The sequence below is a fragment of the Rhipicephalus microplus genome, chromosome X, assembly GCF_043290135.1.
Source record: "Rhipicephalus microplus isolate Deutch F79 chromosome X, USDA_Rmic, whole genome shotgun sequence".
Taxonomy (NCBI): Eukaryota; Metazoa; Arthropoda; class Arachnida; order Ixodida; family Ixodidae; genus Rhipicephalus; species Rhipicephalus microplus.
In genome coordinates this window covers 372,122,812-372,141,569 of record NC_134710.1, presented here as the reverse complement: position 1 = coordinate 372,141,569, position 18,758 = coordinate 372,122,812, and the positions used below count along the sequence as shown (strand labels likewise).

Below are 18,758 nucleotides of genomic sequence, written 5' to 3'. Positions count from 1 at the left end.
TCGCGTGAACGCCCTGTTTCCTCACTCATAGCGTCGCTCGTCACTGTCGCGTGCAATTTTCGCGCTTATGAGGTTTGCTCTTAATTCAGTGGCACTGAACATTAAGGATCAGAATGCTGTTAGAACAATAAACGTTCATGTAAATAATTCTGTGTAAAATGCTCAAGGATATAAAAGCGCCAATTTAAAGGTATGTATTAAACGTACTTCCACTTGCACCGTTCCGAATTTGTGCTACGATGGCATCCGGCTGCCTCTTACACTTACACCAGAGACAACGTTAACATTAGCGGTCAGATTTGCAGCGATATTGCGTTCTTATCACGTTAGATTGCATATACCATTTGTTGTTTTTGAATCTTTACAGGCCACGTTTTATTCCGCGAGCACTGTACACATTGTCTGCGAGTTCTGTCATGCTTCCCTGACAGTCCAAACAAAAAGCATAATTCAAACCGTTGCTTCCGCAAGACACACAAGCTTACCTACGGCAAACACGACGGACACGGAACAACTTTTGATTGTAGAGCCACTTTTGTAGGTACTTCGAGGTGCCTCAGCACGTTGCAGCGTAGTGAACTATGATGCTATGCTGACTATGCTTGGTACGCTCCAGAGCATGTACGGGCAAGGATGGATGGATGGATGGATGGATGGATGGATATGGCTGTACCCTTTAGATCGGGCAATGGCTAGCGCCACCAAGCCGTAATACCTAATGAACCAAAAACTAGATTTATTTTTTTCTTCAAAAAGTGAGTTTGAGGATTCGTACTTTGCAGTGAAGGGTTTAATCTTCACTCGTGCCTTGAATTTAGCCACCAATCAGATAACCTTTTTCTAGTTAAGTCCACCCGCTTAAAGTCTATTTTGCCCTCCCGGTCCCTAAACCCCAGTGCTTTGAAAAACTCAGCGCCGTCATCCTGAACTATAGGGTGAAGCCCTTTACAGAACATTATCAAGTGTTCGGCAGTTTCTTCTTCCTCTCCACACGCACTGCATACTGTGTCTACCCCTTCGTATTTGCCCGATATGTCTTGGTTCACAGTACTCCCGTCCTGGCCTCAAACAGAGAAAACTACCCCGAGTATTATCATAGATCGTTTCCTTGGCAATTTCCTGCTAAAAGGTTCGATAGGACTCTAGTGCGGACTTCTTAATCATGCCCATTCTCCACATGTCTGTCTCAGTCTTCTTCACTTTCTTCTTAACCGATAGTTCTTTTTGGTTTGGCCACCTGCCGTTTTCTAAGTAGTTACCAGACAATTTCCTGGTTCGCTTCCTCCATTTTGAATCGACATTCTTCATGTACAAGTAGCTGAAAACCTTCCTAGCCCAACGCTCCTCCCCCATTTCTCCCAATCGCTTCTCAAATTTTATCTTGCTGCTAGCTTCCCTGCCCTCAAATGATGTCCATCCCATATCACCTTGTACTCCCTGATTTGGTGTATTTCCGTGAGCTCCTAAAGCAAGCCTACCTATTCCACGTTGCTTAATTTCTAATCTTCCTTGAACTTCTGACCTCATGCACAAGACCGCATTGCCGAACGTCAGCCCAGGAACCATGACCCCTTTCCATATTCCTCTCACAACATCATACCTATTGTAATTCCACAGTGCCCTATTTTTTATCACTGCTGCATTCCTGTTACCTTTAGTCGTCACGTATATTCCGTGTTCCCTCAGGTACTCGGTCCCATTGCTTATCCATACGCCCAGATATTTGTATTTATCTGTCATCTCTAGCGTGACCTCCTGTATTCTAAGCTCACTACCTTCGTTATCATTGAAAATAATGACTGCTGATTTTTTCTTACTGAATCTGAAATTTAACCTATCTCCTTCATTACCGCAGATGTCCATCAATCTCTGCAAATCTTCCTTTTTGTTGGCCATTAGCACTATATCATCTGCGTACATTAATGCTGGTAGTGCCTGATCAATGAGTTTTCCTTGTTTGAATAAAAAGAGGTTGAAGCCCAGTCCACTTCCCTCTAATTTGGCCTCTAATCCTTGTAGGTACATCATGAATAATAAGGGTGACAGGGGACACCCCTGCCTAAGCCCCCGTTTTACCTCTGCAGGCTTAGATACCTGTTTTTCCCACTTTATAACTACCTTGTTACCTTTATAGATATCCTTTAAAAGATTAGTGACTACATGTTCCACGCCTAGTGCGTCCAGTATTCCCCACAATTCCTCTTGAACCACGCTATCGTACGCTCCCTTGATATCCAAAAATGCTAGCCACAGGGGCCTGTGTTCCTTTTCTGCTATTTCTATGCACTGCGTCAGTGAGAACAGATTGTCTTCCAGCCTCTTGTATTTCCGAAACCCAATCTGCAGTTTTCCCAGCACCCCCGCATCCTCTATTCATGTCTGCAGTCTTTCCTTTATAATCTGCATCGCCAGCCTGTACACCACTGATGTGACTGTTATGGAACGGTAGTTGTTTATGTCAGCTTTGTCCCCCTTTCCTTTATAAATCATGCTCATCCTGCTAAGTTTCCATCCATCGGGAACTTCCCCATCGATTATTAGTTCGCTCACTGCCTCTCTCAAAGCCTGCTTAGACTTCGGACCTAATGTCTTTATCACCATAATTGGAATGCCATCTGGACCTGTTGATGTACTACTCGGAACCCTTTTCTCAGCCCTTTCCCACTCACGTTGTGAAAATGGAGCCATTGCACCACTTCATTCGTCCTTGTCTAGTGTGGTGCATAAAGCACTTCTTTGTTGAAATTTTTCTGTCACCCTTGATCTTATATATTCAATAGCTTCGTCCCATTTTAGCCTAGCACCTTGGGCTGTAGTTATAAAACTCTGCTCTAGGCTCGTCTCATTTCTTAGGGAGTTTAGATGGTTACAAAATTTCGCAGCTGCCTTTCTATCTTTTTTATGTACTTCTGCCAGCCACTAAGCTCTCTTCCTTCTAATATTTTCATTGATCAGAAGGGATGCATCCCTTCTACATCTTAGAAAGGTTGCCCATTTTCTTTCCACATCATCTGTTGGTTCACCCCGCTGCTTAGCATGTCTGTGTTCCCTAGAGGCTTCCTGACGTTTTGCTATGGCTCTCTTAACTTCCTCATCCCACCAACTTTTGGGTTTGTGTCTTCTTTTCCGGGGTGACTTGTCACGCGTCTTAGCAAGCTCTATCTCAAAGAGTCTAATTAGATTCGTGTATGTCCACACTGTCTTATTATCCTCCGTGATTACTTTCTCAATTTGTTTAGTGGCTATTTCAATTTGCCTTTCTGGATAAAAATTTTCCTGTAGTTGCTCATCTTGTCTCCTTCCCACTTTCACTGCTCTTCCAAAACTTAGCTTGATATGTTTGTGATCACTACCCAGACTTCTGTAGCCACCTTCATCTATGTGCATTCCCCTGAGCTTATCATAACTCCTATGTGACATCAGTGCGTAATCTATCGTCGACTGCAGCCTTCCTACCTCCCATGTTATTTGCCCTTCACACTTCTCGGCACTGTTGCAAATGATCAAATCAAGCCTTTCACACATATCCATGATCATTTTGCCTTTCGGGTCGGTATACCCATCTATATCTTCTATGTGCGCATTCATGTCTCCTAGTATAATTATCTCGCACTGTCTTCCTAACTCCTGAATGTCCTTTGATATACACTCTACCATTGCCTGGTTTTCCTCTCTGGCCTTTGCTCCCGTCCACAAATACACGAAACCAAGGAGTGTCATTTGACCTGCCACTTTCCGTTTTGGCCATAAATGTTCCTTGCACTCCTGCTTGACCCTTTGCCAGTCTGTACTTTTACGAATGAATGCCCCAATACCACCCCCCTTTCTGCTGCCTTCTGTTCTATTACAGTATTCCCACGCATAGTCCAGATTGTTCGGAGGTTGTTCCATGTCCCTGAGATGTGTTTCTACAAAACCGTATACCATCGGCCTCTCTTCCCTTAGCTGTTCTTCTATCTCTTCCCGCTTGAGCCTGTTCCTACCACCCTGCAGGGTAATATACCCTATGTCTGAATTGGCTCGGCGCTCGTGGCTACGTCTATTTCTACCCCGGACTCTACCTATCTTAGATATTGGTGCCACTTTGGAATCGTATCTCTCCATACCACCTGTTGAAGAGTCTCCCTCGTTGTTTTCCTCGTTACTAGCTATCCTGCACCCCGAAGGGCTCGCTTGCCCCCCAAAAAAGCTACTGCGCGTCCTGCAAGTCGCCAACCCACCTCATGACCTAGCCGCCCATCGAAGTGAATTCTGTCTCGTTGAAAACCACCCCACCTATGCACCTCTCTGTTTATTTCCACCACCTCAAAGCCTTTCTCTCGACTCATCCGCCATATCTCTTGGTTTGCGTTGACAACCGCTTTTTGAAGGTTGCTATCACGCACCGGTACTACCGGTATCGTGCATATCACTACCTGTACCTTAGGAGAAGTAGCGCGCATGTCATCGACGCCTTTCGCCAGTGTGGCTCCTAGTCCTGCTGTATCTTCATTTAAGACATCGTTTAAACCGCCTGAAATTATCACGAGGTTTCGTCTATCAGCTGTAGTTTTGAGTTTTGCGCTCGCTTGCCTCATGACTGCTTCAAGCTTGCGTCCTGGGAACGCCCCTACTGCAACCCTCTTATCACCTCTTACCCTCTCTTTTATGGCTTCTGTGCATCGATTTAAATTCAAGTCCCCGGTGATTATCACATGCTGTGACTTTTCAGCTTGAGCGTCCTGCTCCTGGGGGCTACTAGCACCTGTGACGCCGGCTGTTTTGTCCCCTCCCAGCCCCACCACTATCTCGCTGGAGCTCGGCCTTGCGACAGTTGAACCGGCTAAACCTGTTTTTTGCAAACTTGCTTGCTCTTCTTTCTCCACCGTTCTGGTTGCCTGTTCCCTACTGTTCTCTCCGTAGGCCGCTTCTTTGTTCAGCTTCGCTAGTGCTTCCTCGGCGGACTTCAGTCTTTCTCCCATTGCCCTCGTTTTCTTTTGCTTTGTCGCCAACTCAGTCTCGAGCTCGGCGATTCTCATCAGCAGTTCACTCTGGGCAACCATCATTTTCTCCGTTTTTTCCTCGACCTCACATTGCCTACACTTCGCGTCAGCCTCTTCTCCATCCGCTTCTACGCTTGGGTCCACTTTCAAACCCACTCCACATCCTGAACACTTTACAGTCTTTTTAACCATGTCTTTTTGACACCAATTGTCCCTATACTCGATAAGTACTAAACTCAATCCCTGCACTACGAAAAAAAAGAAAGTCTAAGCTCTACTACAAAAATTTGCGTGTTCAATGTACGCGCACCTCCCCCATGGGGTGGCAAAAGAAAAAGAAACAAAAAAAATTTCGAACACACACACACCCGCACTAACTAATAAATACCTGGTGACTAGCCCCCGAAAAAGCCGTACCATAAAATAAATGCTACGAAGATTTCATCCGCTGCCTTATAATTATAAAGACAAGCTCAAAACATGCAAAAACACTTATCTGCGCAGTCGATCCGGAGAGCTCAAAAAACACGTCCATCCACCGTGACAGCCCGAACGAACCGCACCCCATACTTGCGAGTGCAAGTGGCGCTCGCATGGATGGATGGATGGATGTGGCTGTACCCTTTAGATCGGGCGGCGGCTAACACCACCTAGCCGTAATACTTAGTGAACTAACCATTACATTTATCTTTTTTTTTCTTTAAATAACGAAGCTGAGGATTCGTACTTCGCAGTGAAGGGTTTAATTTTCACTCGTGCCTTGACTTTAGCCACCAATCAGATAACCTCCTTCTAGTTAAGTATACCCGCTTGAAGTCTATTTTGCCCTCGCTGTCCCTAAACCCCAGTGCTTTGAAAAACTCTGCACCATCATCCTGAACTATAGGGTGAAGCCCTTTACAGAACATTATCAAGTGTTCGGCAGTTTCTTCTTCCTCTCCACACGCACTGCATACTGTGTCTACCCCTTCGTATTTGGTCCGATATGTCTTGGTTCGCAGTACTCCCGTCATGGCCTCAAACAGTAGAGAACTACCCCGAGTATCTTCATAGATCCTTTCCTTGGCAATTTTCTGCTTAAAAGTTCGATAGATCTCTAGTGCGGATTTCTTAATCATGCCCATTCTCCACATGTCAGTCTCCGTTTCCTTCCCTTTCTTCTTAACCAAAAGTTCTTTTTGGTTTGGCCACCTGCTGTTTTCTAAGTATTTACCAGTCAACTTCCTGGTTCGCTTCCTCCATTTTGTATCGACATTCTTCATGTACACGTAGCTGAAAACCTTCCTAGCCCAACGCTCCTCCCCCATTTCTCTCAATCGCTTCTCAAATTTTATCTTGCTGCTAGCTTCCCTGCCCTCAAATGATGTCCATCCCATATCACCTTGTACTCCCTGATTTGGTGTATTCCCGTGAGCTCCTAAAGCAAGCCTACCTATTCCACGTTGCTTAATTTCTAATCTTCCTTGAACTTCTGACCTAATGCACAAGACCGCATTGCCGAACGTCAGCCCAGGAACCATGACCACTTTCCATATTTCTCTCACAACATCATACCTATTGTAATTCCACAGTGCCCTATTTTTCATGACTGCTGCATTCCTGTTACCATTAGTCGTCACGTATATTTCGTGTTCCCTCAGATACTCGGTCCCATTGCTTATCCATACGCCCAGATATTTGTATTTATCTGTTATCTCTAGCGTGACCTCCTGTATTCTAAGCTCACTACCTTCGTTGTCATTGAAAATCATGACTGCCGATTTTTCCTTACTGAATCTAAAATCTAACATATCTCCCTCATTACCGCAGATGTTCATCAATCTCTGCAAATCTTCCTTGTTGTTGGCCGTTAGCACTATATCTTCTGCGTACATTAATGCTGGTAGTGCTTGATCAATGAGTTTTCCTTGTTTGACTAAAGAGAGGTTGAAGCCCAGTCCACTTCCCTCTAATTTGGCCTCTAATCCTTGTAGGTACATCATGAATAATAAGGGTGACAGGGGACACCCCTGCCTAAGCCCCGTTTTACCCCTGCCGGCTTGGATACCTGTTTTTCCCACTTTATAACTACCTTGTTACCATTATAGACACCCTTTAAAAGATTAGTGACTACATATTCCACGCCTAGTGTGTCCAGTATTCCCCACAATTCCGCTTGAACCACGCTATCGTATGCTCCCTTGATATGCAAAAATGCTAGCCACATGGGCCTGTGTTCCTTTCCTGCGATTTCGATGCACTGCGTCAGTGAGAACAGGTTATCTTCCAACCTCCTGTGTTTCCGAAACTCATTCTGCAGTTCGCCCAGCACCCCCTCATCCTCTATCCATGCCTGCAGTCTTTCCTTTATAATCTGCATCGCCAGCCTGTAGACCACTGATGTCACTGTTATAGGACGTTAGTTGTTTATGTCAGCTTTGTCCCTCTTTCCTTTATTGATCATGCTCATCTGCTAAGTTTCCATTCATCGGGAACTTCGCCATCGATTATTATTGTGCTCACTGCCTCTCTCAAAGCCTGCTTAGAGTTCGGACCTAATGTCTTTATCAGCCTAATTGAAATGCCATCTGGGCCTGTATGTACTTCTAAGAACCCTTTTCTCAGCCCTTTCCCACTCTTGTTGTGAAAATGAAGCCATTGCACCACTTGATTCGTCCTTGTCTATTGTGGTGCATAAAGTACTTCTTTGTTGAAATTTTTCTGTAACCTTAGTTCTTATATATTCAATAGCTTCGTCCCCTTCTAGTCTAGCACCTTGGGCGGTAGTTATAAAACTCTGCTTTAGGCTCGTCTCATTTTTTAGGGAGTTTAGATGGTTCCAAAATTTCGCAGCTGCCTTTCTATCTTCTTTATGTACTTCTGCCAGCCACTGAGCTCCCTTTCTTCCAATCTTTTCATTGATCAGAAGGGATGCATCTCTTCTACAGCTTACAAAGGTTTCCCATTTTCTTTCAACATCATCTTTCGGTTCACCCCGCTGCTTAGCATGTCTGTGTTCCCAAGAGGATTCCTGAAGTTTTACTATGGCTCTCTTAACTTCCTCATCCCACCAACTTTTGGGTTTGTGTCTTCTTTTCCGGGGTGACTTGTCACGCGTCTTAGCAAGCTCTAGCTCAAAGAGTCTAATTAGATTCGTGTATGTCCACACTGTCTTATTATCCTCCGTGATTACTTTCTCAATTTGTTTAGTGGCTATTTCAATTTGCCTTTCTGGATGAAAATTTTCCCGAAGGTGCTAATCTTGTCTCCTTCCCACTTTCACTGCTCTTCCAAAACTTAGCTTGATATGTTTGTGATCACTACCCAGACTTCTGTAGCCACCTTCATCTATCTGCATTCCCCTGAGCTTATCATAGCTCCTATGTGACATCAGTGCGTAATCTATCGTCGACTGCAGCCTTCCTACCTCCCATGTTATTTGCCCTTCACACTTCTCGGTACTGTTGCAAATGATCAAATCAAGCCTTTCACACATATCCATGATCATTTTTCCTGTCGCAAGTATAGGGTGCGAGCGCCAGTTGCGTTGAAGGCAGGCGTAAATTGAGGAGGAAGAGAGAGGCCATCGGACGCCTCCACCGCTCCACTGCGCGGGCATGAAAAAATACAGGAGGCTATGTACCAGCTAAGCGTTTTTCGTCTACGGCCCATAGGGGCGCGTAAGTCGAGAATTGTTCGAGACCTGCAACTGTGCATCACTGTTTCTGAGGCAATGCTAAGTGTTGCGTTGTTGCACCGTCCGCCACAAGTGACGCTAGCGACCGAGAACATTTTCGGAATGAAGGCGAGAAAGGGTGTGGCAGCTGTTTTTCTTTTCATGCGGCAGGCATCTTCCTAGAGGAGTCGTTGGTCGGGCCAACGCCTCCTCCAGAAGATGCCTGCCGCATGAGAAGAAAAACGGCTGCCACACCCTTTCTCTCCTTTTTTTTAGACTGTTCTCGATCGCTAGCGTCACCTGTGGCGGACGGTGCAACAACGCAACACTTTGCGTAGCCTCCGAAATAGCGGTGTACAGTTGGTGGTCTCGAACAACTCTCGACTGACGCGCCCCTATGGGCCGCAGATAAAAAACGCTTAGCTGGTAGCCTGGTACCATAGAGTTTCTCAAAATTAACTAAAGGGCACTCTGGCGCTGCGATCGTTCAGCGACCATGTAATTGATAGGTAATGTAGTCTGTAGTACACACATTTGCCTAGTCTTCGTACTTGCGGGCGGCGAATCGTACTTGCGGCTTCGTTTATTGCTGTGTTTTGATTTTGTTTTGAAAGAAAGATTCAACCCTTTTAAACTTCGTGACCGATTTTTAAAAGGCAATTAAAAAAATAGGGTGGTGAAGCGCAATCGCTGAACAATTGCCGATTTTTGTTTCATGAGAAAACAGCTTCAACTCACACGAACACACACGGAGTCAAAAGCAGGCCAGAAGTACGAAGTTTAGACAAATGTGTGTACTACCCATCATTCCCATGCTCGGTGAAGCGCTGTGTGTTGCAGCTCCCATAGACACTAGCGCCAGAGTTCCTTCTAGTAAGTATTGTGAGAAACTCTATGGCTGGTACCGCCCGCTGCCGTGATAATAGTCTCGGTCGCGAGCGCCACCGCGCGGCGCTTGCTCAAAACTGAAGGCAGGCAAACTCCGCTTGGAGCGCGAGGCGTTGGTCGGGCTACAGTGAACTAGAATACTTTGTAGTGGCAAAAGCGACCCCCTGCTCGTGAGTCTCAGGAAGCTGCCGGCCGCGGGCAGCGCTGACGTAGTAATCGCGAGGTGCTGCTGCGGGGATTTGGGCATCTTTCGAACAGCTGCGCAAGCTTCTTCCCTTTCTTTCTCCGTTGCATCGCACTTTAAAAAAATGGGCAGCTACAATCGACTAACCTGCCGAACGGTTTTGCGTGCTGAGATTATGTACTGAACGCTTTGCGAGCCTGTGCTTCACTGTGAAGAGCAGCATCATGTGCAGCTCCCGTCGACTTCGCAGCGTAGCGTCGGATTGGCTTTTTTTTTTTGTAATAAGCCTCGTGTTTTTTTAGAGCACCTCAGCTTCAAATCACGGATATCTGATATGAATTCTTTGTCATTAACGTGCCACGACTGGTGACGCCCTTGACCAGAGTAGCAATTTAGTGGCTCGAACCGCAATGTTTGTCTCGATTATCGGCCTTCTGGTGTATTATGGACTGCATTCCATTTCGAATGTGTGCCGTAAGCGGTGCTCGTTTTTCAGTAGAGCAGGACTTCTTGCTGTTGGTTCACATGCGGACAACTTTTGCACGACTACACTAGTTTGTAGACCAAACAGATAGCCCTGTCAGCACCACTTTCAGCACTTGGAGTCCCACAGTATTTTAGCCAGGAGAATAGTTATTATAAAGAAGAGGCTGTGTGACAAAATGGCAAATGAAAGAAATATTTCGGCAACACTTGATACAACATTTATTTAGGTTGTAACTACATGCCAAATGAACTAATCAAGTGAGATGTCAAACAAAAATAACCAGCTAGAAAGCAAAAACTGATCACAAGCACAGTACAATGCAAGACACAGGCAGTCTACTTTTCACACAATAAAAAAAAGACAGGAATATACACATATACTTAAAATATTTCAAAGGAAATCTCAAAGACAATGGTGCGGCTATGAACAAATCAGGTGCAAAATTAAAACGGCTTGCCAGGTTGCACGAATTGCCATTACGACTGCAATAAATGAAACGGGCAGCCTACTTTTCACTTATCACAGTACAGTAAACATACTAGGAACGTTTTAACAATTACGGGGGTGCATATAGAACTTTCCAAAAATGTGACGGTGAAAGTTTAGTTGAAAGTTCTGTTAATGTGTTCTTGAACTTTCTGTTGAACTTTGCGAAAGTTCCCATCACCACTTGAATAGCACAATAGACAGCATCCTCCAAAGCTTGTTATCCTGGCTCACCAACACCAGAAGCCTCCTGTTCACACCCGTCAAAACCTTCAGCTCTAAAGGCAGCTCATATATCACATGGCAGCGACCTCCCCTCTTGCACTGCTATTTAACTTTCTAGCCCTCCTCCAACCCTTCTGCTGCAGTGCTCCCTTCCCGGCTAGCACTCCAATGTTCTGTAATTTTTTGTGGACCTTACAATGATGTTGAGTACCTCATGTATTCCATGAAACAGAGATCTAAGGCTTTCACATTAAAAACATTTTAACATAAAGCTATACATTAAAAATTTATGCAATGACAAACAACAATGTGACTATGAAAAAATAAAATGTCGAACAGAAATAGCTCACTAGATAACAAAAAAAAACAATTGTCAGAAGTTCAATACATCAAACAAGCACTCTACCTTACACGTAGTGAAGTAAAAATACCAGAAATACATTAAGAGGGTCTTGATGACAAATAAAACTGTTAAATTGCAAAGAACTAGGCGTTTGTAACAGACAGACTCCAAATGAATTCTGCAAAAGCACAGAATTATCGCCCAGTAAGTTATGACAACAGTACGCATAAAAATACAAGAATGGCACAGAGAAAATGGATAAACAAACACGGTTCCCCTGCAGACATATGAATGCTGAAATGGGGGCAAGAGCAGTCTATGTACAGCGGCTAAGTTTCAGGTATTTTGCCGTTTTCCGCTTCTGCATCCTGGCTCGGTTGAGTGATTTTACGAAAAAGTGCAGCCGAGTGGTAATGAAAAATGCCACCATCTTAGCAGTAAGCATTTCAGCGTGGTAAGTACATCCAACACGGTGCTGTGGTCGGGATTTGATTAGCCAAATTACATCCATGAGGCTTTCGTGATGAAGCTCTTGTGCACTGAAGCAACCCGTGAAAAGGTTCTCCAGGTTTTTTAGGAACCTAAATAGGAAACCCGACGGGTACAGCAGGCCGCCATTATCCTTTAGCTGTGTTAGCTGAGAAGCTTGAAGGTTTTTGATGTCGTTTTTGTCTGCAAGCAGAACGTTTTTACAAGCATCACAGCTGGTTTTGGCCAATAACTGCCGTGCTACATATCCAGCAACGTAAAAAATTAGCCGCTCATCACTTTTGGCAGACACCCAAGCAACATGATCTGGTGCAGCTTTCTCAATGCTGTTCAATGCCAGTTCAGCACTGCAAAGATCCCCATCAGCAATCAGCTGGTCCAGCAGAAACTGTTTGGTACGGTCATCCCCACCGGCAGCATCAGCCCCAAGCAGTGCAGTCAAAATGACTGGCTCTGCATTCCCGTGTGGCACAGATTTGGCAAGGCTGTAAAAACTCAAGCAAGAAACTGTAATCAAAAACTGCTGGGGTGGGGGGTGAGTATTACAGCCTGACGACTGCCATGCAATGCCAAAAAAGTTCTCACCTGGGTCCTGGCTCAGCCTCGATGTCATGATGAACTTGTACGCGAGTTGTTGGCTCAGGTAGTCCAGCAGCGACAGGACACTTGCAATGGTGACCCTCAATCCAACTGCGGTAGACTCGGACAAAAAGCGGCCCCGCTTTTCGGCTCGGCCTTCGTTTTTCACTTGACGCAAGTTTTCTGCTACATAAACCTCCCATTCAACAAGGTAGGCTCGAAATGACAGCAGCTTATCCACGGCAGCGGAGTTCGGACGAAGAGCCTTGGCGGGGAATCGAGATGACATTATCTCGATAAGGTCTCTCATCATGCTGAAATGCATAGAGCACACAATAAGATTTTAAAACAGTTAGCCAAGAGGTTGGAAGGTTCATTTGCAGCGAAAGGTAAATAAAAACAAAAAAGTGAAATATAAGTATGCTCCTAAGAGCTTGTATACATGTGGAGCAGTACTTGAGGCAATAAACTTACCCGAAAAAGGTCAAGACAGGCTGGATGCTCCCGCATTTGGCCTCAACATCATTTTTGTAGAGACGAAGGCCATTTAGAACCGTGTCACTGAAGAGTTGGAAGGCGTAGGTAACCCTCATTTTCTCAAAGTTGTTGGGCTGAGTGCGGCGGGTTGTGATACCGGGCATGGCTTGAAGAGTCACGTTCGAGCCATCAAGTGTCAAAGCCTCTTTTACAGGACGAAGCGATACCTGCATGGAAAAACAAAATGCTTCATAAGACACTGCAGTGCTGTGTTTTTATGTTTCCTGGGGATAAAAACATTCTCATATTGATAAAGGCATAAATTTTTGTACTTACTGGTCCTGTTGGAGTGGTGAAGTCTGCTTGGAGTAGCCCATTCCTGATGCATTTGACAAGATGTGGGAAGTCAGAAATCAAATGAAGTGACCGCTTGTTGTCCACTGGATGTTGCACTTTGCATTTTGTGCTAGATGCAGTCGCGTAAATGCCCATCGTGGACCACATGTTTCGATTCCAGGTCGCACCGTCGGATGTTATGAAATCAACAAATAGCCCAGCCTTTTCCGCTAGAATCACTGCCACCAGCATCACTTTCAAGAGCAAATTTCCTTTCATGTTGCCCTGCCTGGCAAAAGAAGCAAGTATTTGGGTCCACTCGCCAGAGAACGGTACAAACATTATGACCATCCCATGGTCAGCCACTTTATGCTTGTCACTGCTTGGGGGGAACTGGCCCATGTCCACGAAGCCTTGTATTGCCCTGCCGATGAGACTGACAGATTCTCGGACAGTTTCATTTCGTCAACGATGAGCCCTCCGTGCCTTTTGAAGGCATCCATGGAAGACGCTTTCTGCTTGAGCATGCTCATCACTTTGGCATTAAAGCCAAATCCCGTCCTGTACGACCTGAGATACTTCTGAAGAGTAACCTTGCTCGGCAAAACAAGAACTCTGCCTCCGCATATCCTCGTAAAACTTTGGCCCTTTCATGCGCATGATGAGGCATTCCAAAATCCACTCCTTCGAGTACCTCATCCCTCTAACACTCTTCCTCTTCGCAGCCTTGAACATGTGTAGAGCTGCCTCTTGCTGCTTTGGGGGGAGTTCTTTAATTCGGCCAAGGAAAGTCTCATCACTTAGCCTGGAGTTTTCTTCTTTGATGGCTCGTACTTGGCCTGCCAGGGTACACAAGCGTGAAGCAATTCGCTTTGTCTTCTGATTGGCCATTCGCAGCTTGTGAGAGAAGTTATGCGTGACACGTTTTTTCTTCAACTTGGACTTCCGTGCCAGCAGCGACTTTCGCAAATAGCGACAATGAACACAGATGGTTCCTGAAAAACGTAAAACATAAAATAAGCCACTTCCTTACTTCGAACTATTTGCAACACATGGAAACAAGGGCTAACAAATAATTGGAGGAAAAATAAACTCCAGAGCTATTACAAAGTGGGTATTAGCTAACAGGTCCTGACTAGTGTTATTTCCCTTTAATGCAGGTTGCTTTAGATACAAAGGATATGCTTAGGTTATGAAAAAAAAGTAGCAGGCTATGTTAGCTAGAACAGAAAGTACATTGTTTCTTATTAAAAATATTAACACACACCTTTGACTGTCACCATTCCAAGACAGTTCTTGCTGAACACGCCGTCACTCGCGGGGGTGAGGGTGCGCTTCATCTTCTCGGTCAGGTTCTGAGCAAGGCCGTCATAAGCGTCTTTGCTCATAGCGCTTGAACAAAGCAATGCAGTGTCAACTTCTTGAAATATGTTCGTTGCTTCAAGAAGGGAGGTGATTTTGCCGTACTTCTTTTCTCTCGCACCGAGATAACAGCTTGCCACAACATCACTGTTGCTATCTAAGCTGAAACAGATCACTTTCTCGTGGGAGACACTGAAAGGCTGTTTTGTTGTGCGTGTAGTGGCATACACAAGGAGATCAAGGTCTGGAGTGGTCAGTTTCGTCCACAGCCTTGGAACACTTAAGCAGGTGGCAAGGTCCCTTAAGTCACCTGATTTGAGCGGGTTCGCTTGCATGTTTTCGGCAGGGCTCGTGTTCGGGTCGGAATTCTCTTCGCCGAGCAAGCTCGCTTCGTGCTTATCGCGACGAGAGAGACGAACTTTCTTCGCCGATCCAGACGTAGAAACTAAGCAGCGCTTTCGCTCGGGCCTTGGTTTTTTCACAGATGTGGAAAGGTATGCGGGCTGGTCAGGTAAAAACGTTGGCACTGCATTTGCAGTAAGACCAGGCTTTCCTCGAGCGATTCGTACCTCCTTGCCGCCGATGATGTGGACATAATCACGAACGACAAAATGGTCTGCAAAGTGTTTTTCACAAACCGCGGATGTGTCCGTTAGAGGTTTGTCTTTCCTCTTGAGGTTCCGCCCTCAAACCTTTCGTCGGTCTTCGTCCTTTGGTGCCGAAAAGAGCGAAATCTTCCGCCCGTTTTCAACGCGATGGCCGGGGTAGCCTGACCGGCAACCCGGGGCGAAACAGTGCGTATCCGTCTTCTTTTTCTTGTTCATGGTGGTACCGAGAACGTTTTCTTCCAGCACAGAAAAAAGATACAAGAAGAATCGAAAGCCACAGCAGCAAAGCACCCTGACAGCAGTCAACTCGCCGGTCGAGCCTGCCTGGCTGGCCTCGCGAATCTGACTGCAGTGCTACGCGCGGCGGACAGCTTTTTTCGTCACAGCGCCTCCTATAGACGCCCGCTTTGCTCTTGACACTAAAAACCTTCTAGTTCACTGTAGTCGGGCGTTTGGGCGTTTGAGCGTGTCCGGTAAACGCCCGTAAGGCACGCGCATGCGCAGTTCAGACCCGGTAAACCGGTATCCGCAAACTTTTTTTCCGTATAGCGGTGCGCCGGACAGACTAAAATCCTCTAATGACTTCAACGAAGGGCGACTGCCGCGGTATCGATCAAAACTGCGACATCCGGATCAGCAGCCGAGTACTTTAGCTACTGTATATCACCAGGGAGGACACAAATGACCAAGTAAAAAAAAAAAGAGGCACAGCTTTGTCGCAAAGGCAAAAGCAATGAGCGCGATAGCAACAAATTGGACGCTCACGCGCAGAATGGCATGCAGATCTAAACGCGCCCCGCGTTTCTCACGCACAAAGGACGCATAAAACGTACTGACAGGTACAGATTAACGCGAATAAGCGTCTCAGTTGTTACTTCGCTGTGTATGAAAAGCACGCCATTTTACAAATGGAGGCTGTGCAACGATTGCAGTGATCTTTGTGCTCCCAGTAGCTACAACAGAATCGTTCCAAGGAAACTGAAAGGCTAGCCAAGACGTACGATCCTCCCCGATGCAAGATAAGGGCGCGCGATCGAACGTACATCCTCCTATTGTCTACGCGGGCCAAAGTACGCGTGAGAGACGAAAGCTGCCGCGCGTTCGCTGCGCCCTTTTGCTGATAATGCCAAAAGCACGATAGGTCCCCCCCCCCCCAAGATGCCTGCCAACAGCGGTAAGTGGTAGAAAGAAATAGCTTGCCGTTTGAACGTTGAAGGAGGTGCCTTTTGGTGGCTCAGTGGTTGACGCCTCGTATTCCCGACGTGGAGGTCCCACGTTCGATTCCGCGCGCCGGTGTCATTTTTTCTGGTATTTTTGCACTTTCTTGCGTCTTCATATATACAGATACTCATACATATACGATGCATGACATCGACGCCGACGTCCCCGTCGACGCCCGCGGCGAAATCCAGCCGAGAGTGTCTACATATATTGCTATCGCAATAAAGAAAAAAAAACTATGGAATCAGCCAGAGAACACCGACTTCTACCGCTGTGTAGTAGACGCGTACTTCAAGCCAAACTATTGATTGAACAGCAGTGACGAGCGTTCCTACTTAGCAACAGCGAGTTTGACTGATACGGTGGTCTCCATGGAAGAGCGTTGCTGTTCGAAAACAAATCAACACAGAGGAAAAAACAAACAAAAAAAGAACAAACCTAAAATTTCCCGTGGTGGTAAACATACTTTGGTAAATTTTATTTTATTTCATTTTGTGAGGGCAGGTGGAAGGCGGGGCTCGTTCTTGATCTGAAGTAGCGGCCACACAGGCGCAGGTGTAGTCGACTGCCATTGCTAGCCAACAGCGGAAGAGTGCTAACCAACAGATGGAGAAAAGAGGAAGAGTGTGATTTTTTTTTTACGGCAGATGATCCGCTTCCACACTAGGCACTAAGTTTGGATAGCACTGGCGACTCCATTTTGAAGGTGTTTTCGCAAGAAAAAAAGAAGGACCTGTGAATTACTCTGTAAAAATTGAAAGGTTTTTCGCCTTCTAATTTACTACCAACTCTTCAAAACAACGAGAGAGTTGTTAGAAATCTGTTCTGTGTTTCTCGTAAATAATAACTTCAATTCTAAAATTGCGCATTAGATTGTGTTAGTGAACAGAGATGGTAGGCATAGTTGTGTAAACCACTTCTTACGCAGTATTCAAGAAGCTCCCCTTCCTTTATTTCTGCTTACGCATGCTGTCACTCTTTCGATGCTGCCGTTTGTCCACCCTGGAAGTTTCTTCAGTTTCTGTAGTGTCTAATGTCAGGTATACGCATTATTTAGTCATTGCAATATTTACGTCGTACTTTATTCGGTCCCTGCAGAGACTAAAGCGTTTTTTTCTTCCGATCTCTACTTCCAGAACATTCCATTCCCATTATGGAGATAATAATGAACATTAGTGTGCAAACTCTTAAGTATACGAGTCATATATGCGGTGTTGAGATGATATGAAAGTATGTAATACTACGTTAAAGAAACAAAGCAGAAAGCCCTGTTTCGGCTCAAGCTCAAGCACCGCATTTGCAATGCAGCTCGAGCTTGGAGCTGCGGCGGCACCTCCATTGTCCGGGCAGTACAGCGCCTGTGCGATGCGCATTACGAAAGGGCTATTGGTGTATTCAAGGATTACACACTTGAATAAAAATTTTTACTCCATCGCATATATATATATATATATATATATATATATATATATGTGTGTGTGTGTGTGTGTGTGTGTGTGTGTGTGTGTGTGTGTGTGTGTGTGTGTGTGTGTGTGTGTGTGTGTGTGTGTGTGTGTGTGTGTGTGTGTGTGTGTGTGTGTGTGTGTGTGCGTGTGTGTGTGCAGCTGTGCGTATGCATAGTAATGTCATCCCACAACATCTGTAGTAGAAAGACAGGTGATAAGCTCAGCTGATAGCTATCATATTCGGTAGCCTTTTAGTGCTTCATTCTCCAGCGCTTCAATGCCGAGCTGCTCGATTCAACGCGAGAATATTTCCTGAATTCTGCATGTGTAGCCATGTCTTTGGAATGGAATAGCGAACAGCAAGGGGTACTGATCAGGTGGCATTGCGGGGCACAGAAATTGGTCTTGTATAACGACTACCGCGAATGTTGTCAATCATCAGACGTTAAGGGAGAGCGGACGCAAAATTTAAACTTTTTCGGCATGTTGGTATACATAAAATCACGGATGTCGAGAACCTTAGCAACAGTGTCAAAGTGCTTGGAAAAGCAGCGATTATGTGTTTAACACTTCTATCGTGAAAAAGCACCTTGTTTTCAGTATTCAAGAAGCAGCTTCTCAGTGATGCGTCAACACAAGTCTGACGTCACGAAAATACTGAAATTCAAAGAATGCAGTACCAGCTTTATCATTTACTGTGAGTCGTTCACGTCGTTCACGTAAACGAAGATAAGTAATTTATCGTCCAGCGACTCTGACTTCGATTTTTGTTATTTAGGCTGCACGCAAGAAGAGGCAGACTTTACAAATCAAGTGAACAGTGTGAGTTTGTCGTGATTATATGTATTGTGGTGAAACGGGCTAGCAGATGCTAGGTGATGAAAACTTTGAAGTGAGAGTAAAATACTCCAACACGTGTTGTCTCACACTTGTGTGCTGAGACAACCGTCCCCACGAACAGGTTGACAGCTTTAATGCAAGCGGATTTGAT

At 45.4% G+C, this 18,758-nt stretch overlaps 1 protein-coding gene across 1 annotated transcript; it reads right to left on the bottom strand.

Annotated features, from left to right (window-relative positions):
- Positions 1 to 13,565: 13,565 nt before the first annotated feature.
- Positions 13,566 to 15,383, bottom strand: LOC142777304 (uncharacterized). The gene is made up of 2 exons (XM_075881611.1): positions 14,399 to 15,383; positions 13,566 to 14,126 (listed from the first exon to the last, which is right to left on the bottom strand). The coding sequence occupies exons 1-2, from the start codon at positions 14,826 to 14,828 to the stop codon at positions 13,675 to 13,677; spliced, it is 882 nt and encodes a 293-aa protein (XP_075737726.1). The 5' UTR covers positions 14,829 to 15,383; the 3' UTR covers positions 13,566 to 13,674.
- Between the last annotated feature and the right edge of the window lie 3,375 nt (positions 15,384 to 18,758).

Coding starts and splice junctions, on each gene's coding strand:
- LOC142777304 (XM_075881611.1), bottom strand. CDS start 14,828: ATGCAAGCGAACCCGCTCAAATCAGGTGACTTAAGGGACCTTGCCACC. Junction 14,127..14,398: donor TGGAATGGTGACAGTCAAAG/GTGTGTGTTAAT, acceptor TACGTTTTTCAG/GAACCATCTGTGTTCATTGT.